We start from the raw sequence: 8066 nt of genomic DNA, 5'->3' as shown, positions 1-8066 counted from the left end.
AAAAAAAAAAAAAAAAAAAAAATCGACCCTAACTCTTACAGATTAGAATATCCAGGCCACTGCACTGCTTTGTGCAAACAGACAAAATCCCTCCCAGCTTCTTGAATGTGCCAAGACACAAGTCACAATGACAGTGAGCTGTCCGCGCAAAGCCTGAGTTCCATCTGGATCGCAGTCATTTTATAAATGGCATGCTACATCACACACACACACACACACACACACACACCCTTGGGCTTATTTTAAACCCTGTTTTGAATGTGCACTTTTCTGGGTACATTGATTACCCGAAAAATCACCTGTATACCTCAAATATCTAATTTGGTTTTGGAATATTTTCTTTAGTGTCATACTACCCACTCGAAATCGTCTCTCTTGTGGTTATTCTTAACCTGACAAGTGGATTTAACAGGCATGGGGGCAGTAACATGGGGTGCTGAAATGGGTTCAATCTATTGTATCGTACTCAAAAGACCACTGGGCAAGCCGGGCACTGACAACAGCTCAGGCCCCAAGGTGCCCACCACCCTCCCGCCCAGGCCCACCCCTCTCTACCGAACAGGGACGCCAACTGCAGCCAGGAGGCTCACCTCTGCAACTCCTCCTCCTGGATCCTCTCCTCGTCCCAGACGAAAACACCGGAGAGCGCCGCCATCAAAACAGAGGCATGGCCGGGGCGGCCGCGCAGCCGGCGCCAGAAGCGTCCGAGCAGGGCGCAGCGCGAGCTCTCGGAATACAGGCGGCCGTAGAGCTGCGCGATCTGCTGCGCTCGCCGCACGCGCAGGCCCGTCACGAAGCGGCACTGATTGGCCAGCGCGGCCAGCAGGCCCCCGCCCCGCGCGCCCGCCAGCCAGGCGGCCAGGGTGGCCGGCGGCCTCCTCGGGAACATGTCGGCCTCTGTGGGTTCCCGCGCCCGCCGGTGGACCGCGGAGGGGAAGGATTGGGGGAAGGCGGGCCGGGCCGTCCGCGCGGTCCTCTTAACTGGTTGACCCCGAGCCCACCTCACGCTCCAGAAGCCAGGAGCCGCCCCTCATGCCTCTTTGCAGCGGCGGCTGAGGTAGTGGCTTCCGAGGAGAGCGCCTCTGCACGAGGCCCCCTCGGTCCCGACGGCCCGCTCGTCTGTGTGTGCGGCGGGAACTCGCGAGGCCCCCGCGGCCGGGGCACGGGAAGCAGAGCGGTGGCCGTCCCAGGCCACGGCAGGAGCGGTCCCGTGCGCCCGTGGCCGCCTCTCGCGCCGAGTGAGCGCAACCTACCCTGTTTGTCCTACGCGCACTCTGATTGGACGCATCCCAGGACCTTGGGCGCTCATTGGCTAAGCCAAAGTGCTCCTCCGCCCTTGCTCCGGGCGACCTGTTAGCAAGCTAGGTGGCGTGGCGGGCGAGCCTGTCAAGGGCGCCTGGGGAGTGACCCTCGGACCCCGGCGGAGCAGCCATTTAGGGACGTCCCACCGCGTCCGGAGGAGAGGCACGGTCAGGTGCGGTGGCGTTCCGTTGTGCTGAGAGGCCGGCCTGTTTCCCTGTTCTCTACACCCGGGAGGGGCGGGCTTGTGCTGGGTGGGGGGCGGTGCACGCCCTGCGTGACCCCGCACCTATCGCAGGCCAGGGGCTGCTGCCGGGCCGAGCCCTCCTGAGTATCTACGGCAGGGACGCGGTTCTGGGATCCGGCTCCGAGAGAGTACCGGAGGCCCATCCTTAGGGCCGAGGAACCACCTTGCCGAGAACTCCTCCAGGGCGGGTGACCCGTTGCTCTCTGAAAATGCGTTAGGCCTGAGCAGTCTCTGACTCCGAGGAGGCAGCAGGGTGGGAGAGTAACCAGGTTTCCCAAAACCTATCTGGCCACGTGTAACCTAATGGTCGCTACATGGAGTCTCAGGATACATCACTATTCTAAGCCAGGGCCTGGTGGCTCAGGCCTGTAATCCCAGCACTCCAGAGGCTGAGACAGGAGCATTGCCATCTTGAGCAACAGTGTGTCTCCAAAAAAAAAAAAAAAATAGATAAAAATTCTCTGTCCAGTTATAAAATGGAAATAATAGCTGCCCCTCAAGTGAAGAATCAGCCTGCCTCCATTTTAGTCTTAAAAGTCATCTTATAGAGAGTAAAGACAAGCCAGTTCATTCCTTTTTATGATTAAACCTGTTTCTCAAGGATTGAGCTATGCCCCACCTATAACCTTAACCACAAATAGTTCTGTACTGTCTCTTCCTAGAATCGTAGTCATTTCTTTGTTTCAAAAAGTTGTGTATAACCATCCTGCAACCCTACCTCTATTTCAAAAGGCTATACACCCACCTATGACTACCTTGTTATGCCTACCTTGCAACTGTGCCTTTGTTTTAGGGGCCCTTGTAGAACTAACCTGTTATGCTTAGAGTGTGCCTCTGTGACCCAGCCCATTTTACCCGACAAACCCCCCATTTGGAAACTCCCTCCCACTGACCTATAAAAGCCTTGTCTTCCTCACACCCAAGGCTGATCTCTGGAAACCCACCTTAGAGGGAGGCAGCCCTCGAACATGAATTAATTTAATCACGGTGATTTGGGTCAGTGGCCTTACTCTTCTCATGTTTGCTATTAACACGAGCTTTACACTACATTGTTTCTGTATTTTTTTTTTTTTTTAAACTTAAGAATCTTAGCAGGGCATGGTGGCACAAACCTAACCAGCACTCCAGAGGCAAAGGCAGATTGGATCTCTGAGTATGAGGTCAGTCTGGTGTACAAAGCAAGATCGTGAGCTTGGCCCTCGGCCAATGGGAAAAGACACAGCCACCATCTGAGGTAGAAGAAAAACCAAGTGCACTTCCTGGGTTGCCTTGTCTAGACACTTCAATTGGAGTGGCAGTCTTTTTCTTTTTGACCCTAAGCGTTTCTAACAAGGAGAGCCTGCAGACAGCTCCCAAAGCAGTTTCTTCAAACAAAGAAACTGGGGGAGGGGGAGGGAGAGGGGGAGGAGGACTTGTGCATAATTATGCTGGAGAGACTTGCCATTCCATCTGGAGGTGGGCACATTCCTGCAGTGCCCACTCATGCCTTTTCACACAGAACAAGTTTTAAAATGTCAGAGAGGTCTGGTGTGGTGGCTTCTTTCTGCCTGTAACCAACCCCAGCACTCAGGAGGACTGCTTCCTGTCCTAGGCCATCCTGGGATACGGTGTGAGACCCTGTTGCCACAGATGCAAAACAAAGCTGTTGGAGAGCACAGCCTAGAAGCTGAGAATTGAATGGGACAATGAACAAAGTCTACCCTCTAAGTTGCCTAGAAGGACCTTTCTAGTCTACTCTGCTGCCAGTAGGAGGCAGCAGTTTCTCCCTGCCTGTCAGCAAGAAATTTCCTTACATAGGATTTAGAATTTTACATATATCCTCACTAGTGTGTGCCATCTTAGATATTTGTACTAAAAATTTTTTTCTCCAAAGGTTCAAAGGGAAGGATAATTTCTGGTGACTGAAATTTAGGCTTCTCCTGCCCCATCCAGGCAGAATTTAGTGTAGAAATTGGTAATGTGTTTATTTCTTCTTGAGAGAAATGTGTAAGCAATAGAAAATAGTACGGCCTCTTGAGCAATGAGAGGGTTGTACTTCGCTGCTAACTGCTTCCCAAGCCAGTGAGGCCTGTGCCAACCCCAAACCAAACAAACCAAACAAAACAAAACAGATGGCTTGTTGGCTATGGACACCTCCTACCAAGCCCGGTGACATGAATTCAATGCCCAGGACCCAAAAGGTGAAAGGAGAAAATTGACTCCTGAAAGTTATCCTCTAACATCATATGGTGCGTGTACCACCCTCACACAAAAATAATAAAAATGTGAAAGAAAGGAATAGCTTACTACACTCTACAACCAGTGGTTCTCAACCTGTGTGTCAAATGGCCCTTTCACAGAGCTCACTAAGACCATAGGAAAACACAGAGGTTTACATTACAATTCACAACAGTAGCAAAGTTACAGTTTTGAAGTAGCAACAAAAGTAATTTTATGGTTGTGGATCACCACAGCCTGAGGAACTGTATTAAAAGGGTCACAGCATTTGGAAGGTTGAAACCACTTCCATGGACCATTAGGACCCTAGAAGTCTTGTGGAGGAGGTTCCCTTTCAACACATGTTTCTCATCAAGGTAGCTGGAATAGTTGCTAATTCCAGTCAGTCTGTTACCAGTGTGATAGACCAGTGTGGCACAGAGGAGAACAAGGTATCTTGGAGATAAGGCTGTGACAGGTACAGGGGTTGAAAAGAGTTGAGAATGAACCTTTCTAGTCCTGACAGTTGCAAGGAGCAAACTGTTCTCTCTCTCTCTTTTTTCTTTTTTTTTTTTTCATTTTTATTTTGTGTTTTGCCTACATTGTTTCTGTGTGAGAGTATAATCCCCTAGAATGTCCTACAGACAGTTATGAGCTGCCATGTGGGTACTGGGAATTGAACCCACGTCCCTTGGGACAGCAGTCAGTGCTCTTAACCTCTGAACCAGGAGGTAGAGACCGGAGAATCATGAATAAACAGTTCTTTTTTCGCTTTTTCGAGACAGGGTTTCTCTGTGTAGCCCTGGCTGTCCTGGAACTCACTCTGTAGACCAGGCTGGCCTCGAACTCAGAAATCCACCTGCCTCTGCCTCCCAAGTGCTGGGTGCCTATTAAAGGCGTGCGCCACCACGCTCGGCGAATAAACAGTTCTTGATGGTCTTGACTAGAACCTGTGGAGGGCAAATCATATCGCTAACTACATATTGATTAGGGAATGCCCTGACTTGCTCCAGCAACCAAACCACATCTGGAACAATTACTGCAATTAGATCATGACCTAAGTAACTAATAATCCACTCCATTTCTGAGATCTGGGCCAGCTAGCAGGAGCAAAGGGGCACATGGAAGGAGCCATAAGCTCCCAGCTTAAACATAGTGCTTGCCAGGCATGGCAGTGTCCATGTTGGTTTACTGTTTGCATGCTGAAAGGACAATGGTTCTGTGGAGGATCTTCTTCCATGCTTTATTTTACATCCCTTCTCTAAAGCACTGCAATTAAGGCCTAAACACAGCTAGTGATGCAGCCCTACTTGTGTTCGTGGGTTGTGAGGCTCAAATGAGATTATGTAAACTAACGTACACTGAGGGCAGCAGAGATGGCTCAGAGGTTAAGAGCACTTGATGTTTGTAGTGACATTTCTGAGAATTCTGGGATTTTGGTTTCTTTTAAAAAATACAAAATTCGTCTAAGAAGCTTCTTTCATTGTAATCCCAGGTGTAGGATGTAAGGCTCCTTCAGATTACCCACAGCAGCTGACGTCATGCTCTATCAGAAGCATGGTTTTGCCAGCTGCAGATAATTTCTGCAACTGTGTGACATTTGGAATTCTGGGAACTTTTCGGCTGGTACATAAATTGGAGGGCCTTGAGAAATGTGGGTGGTTGTTGGTCATTTAGAAAGGTTTGTTGCTGTTTGGTACTGGCTGTGGTCAAAGAAATGAAAGGAAAGAAATTAGATTCAGGGATCTCTTCCTCTTTCCTTCCCCCTATCCTTGTTTCTCTCCTATCTAGTTTTAGGGGGTGAAACCTGGGGGGATAAAGGGTGGGAAAAAGAAGAACCCACAAACTAGCAAAGACCAGCTACAGATGTTCTTTCAGAGGACCCAGGTTCAGTTCCCCTCAGTTCCCAGCACCCATATCAGGCCACTCTTAACCTCCAGTAATTCCAGCTCCAGGGGATATAACTTCAGGCCCCTAAGGGTACCTGTACTCACATGGCATCTACTTGCATACAGACACATGCACTCTTTTTTTAAAAAATGTTTTAAAGATATATTTGTTCATTTTATGTATGTGAGTACAGTGTAGCTGCCTTTAGATATACCAGAAGAGGGAACTGAATGCATTACAGATTGTTGTGGGCCACCATGTGGTTGCTGGGAGTTGAACACAGAACCTCTGGAAGAGCAATCAATGCTCTTAACCTCTGAGCCATCTTTCCAGCCTGACACACTCTTAAATACATTTTAAAGTACATTGTAAAAAGGATATATGGAATAATGGCTACCTTTACTCACCTCCTCTCCCTTTTTAAAAAAATATTTATTTAATGTATGAGTATTCTGCTTCATATACATCTGCAGGCCAGAAAAGGGCATCAGATCCTCTTGGTTGTGAGCCACCATGTGGTCTCTGGGAATTGAACTCAGGGCCTCTGAAAGAGCAGCCAGTGCTTTTAACTGCTGAGCCATCTCTCCAGTCCTCTCTCCCTATTAAGTAGAAAAAAAAGAGAGGACTAGATGGCTGGCTCAGTGTCAACAGCACTTGTTCTTTCAGAGGACCAGAGTTCAGTTTCCACACTTACACAGTGGCTTTCAACTGTGGTCCAGCCTGTCATCTCTCACCAGGCTTAATTATTCCCAGCTTGAAGTGCCCTTTCCTTCAAGAAGCCTTCCCTTTTTATTTATCTTTTATCTTTTGAGATTGCCTCACCCTATGGTCTAGATTGCATTGGAAACCTATATAGCCCAGGCTGCTTTCAAACTTACAGCAATCCTCCTGCCTCAGCCTCCTTTCTGAGTGCTAGGGTCACAGGGCTGAGTCACTATACTGGGTTGAGCTTTCCTTGACTGTCAGTTTTCAATCTCATCAGGTTTTCCCTTTCCTGGATGCTGGCCTAGAAAACGTTCAGGGCAAGAACCATATGGGTCAACACCTTTGTGGCACTGTAGCTCAAACCCAAGGCTTTGTCCATGCAAAGGCAAGCATTCTACCAACTATATACCTAGCCTATGTGTTAGTATTTTAGTATCCTCCACAAAACACTTTGGGTTCAAGTATTTGCTGATGTTAATATTAACAAAAAAACAAAAGAGTCAAACATGGGTAGGCTTAGGTGGGTGAATCTCAGTAAGTTTGAAGTCAGTCTGGTCTACAAAATGACTTCTAGCCAGAGTTTACTAGCAACATCCTGTCTACAGAAAACAAAAACAAACAAACAAACAAAAAGGTTAAAAATGTAGCTCGTTGGTAGAATGCTTGCCTAGCATGCACAAAGTCCTGGATTTGATCTCAGTACCACCCACTTAAATAGCCCATAATCCCAGCAGTCATAAGTGAAGGCAGGTGGACCAGGAGTTTATGGTCATCCCTTCTATAGCCAGTAGGATGCCTATCTGGACTACATGAAATGCTCTCAAAAACAGTAATAAACAACAGAACAGAAAAATATTTGGAACCCTTCCCAAAAGCCAGGTGGTGATGGTGCATGCCTTTAATCCACAGCACTCAAGAGGTAAAGGCAAGGAGATTTCTGAATTCAAAACCTACTTGTTCTACATACTGAGTTCCAGGATAGCTAGGGCTGTTACACATCAAAACCCTGCATCAAAAATGAATGAACCAAAGAAAGCCGGGCGTGGTGGCGCACGCCTTTAATCCCAGCACTTGGGAGGCAAGAGGCAGGCAGATTTCTGAGTTCGAGGCCAGCCTGGTCTACAGCATGAGTTCCAGGACAGCCAGGGCTACACAGAAAAACCCTGTCTCGAAAAACCACAAAAAAAACAAAACAAAACAAAACAATAAAATAAAACAAAAACAAATAAAAGTATGACCTTCTGGCCTAGTGAAATTAACACTTAAGCCTGTCAACAAAATAGAAATATGTATGTATGCATCTGCAAATTTTCTTTGCCCTTATGTTAGACTGTAAAGGGACAAATTATGGGAAGAATAAGAGGCATCCATATTGTTCACACAAAAGGCTACCCACCACCCTGAGGTTTTTACAAAAGAAAACCCAACAAAAATAGTGCAGTTAGAGATGCCATCTCCAAGAAGGCAGCAGAACAAACATATGGGGTACATGGTTACCTCACCACAAGGTGTTCTCTTAAGAAACAGGTTGCCAATTTTTAGGGATAGTCAGGACAAGATAGTTCAAATGAAGACACCTACAGGTCCTGCACTCTGAGAGAGCCATGTAGAGTGGACTGGAAACAGCCTCTGTACTGGCTAGCTTTGTGTCAACTTGACACAGCTGGAGTTATCACAGAGAAAGGAGCTTCAGTTGGGGAAATGCCTCCATGAGATCCAGCTGTAAGGC

At 47.8% G+C, this 8066-nt stretch overlaps 2 protein-coding genes across 2 annotated transcripts in view; both read right to left on the bottom strand.

Moving 5' to 3' along the window:
• Stard7 (StAR related lipid transfer domain containing 7) overlaps nt 1-1240 on the bottom strand; it is a 28714-nt gene extending 27474 nt beyond the window's left edge. Inside the window, exon 1 of the mRNA XM_021192911.1 lies at nt 591-1240. Within this exon, the coding sequence (XP_021048570.1) occupies nt 591-889 (299 nt within the window). The 5' untranslated portion in view covers nt 890-1240. The remainder of the gene's footprint in view (nt 1-590) is intronic.
• Nucleotides 1241-5535: 4295 nt separating this feature from the next.
• Nucleotides 5536-8066, bottom strand: part of Tmem127 (transmembrane protein 127) — a 15579-nt gene continuing 13048 nt past the window's right edge. The window contains exon 4 of the mRNA XM_021192777.2: nt 5536-5549. Within this exon, the coding sequence (XP_021048436.1) occupies nt 5536-5549 (14 nt within the window). The remainder of the gene's footprint in view (nt 5550-8066) is intronic.

The sequence above is a fragment of the Mus pahari genome, chromosome 3 (assembly GCF_900095145.1).
Source record: "Mus pahari chromosome 3, PAHARI_EIJ_v1.1, whole genome shotgun sequence".
Lineage (NCBI taxonomy): Eukaryota > Metazoa > Chordata > Mammalia > Rodentia > Muridae > Mus > Mus pahari.
The sequence above is the reverse complement of the archived record's forward strand: the minus strand, read 5'-3'. Positions and strand labels throughout refer to the sequence as shown.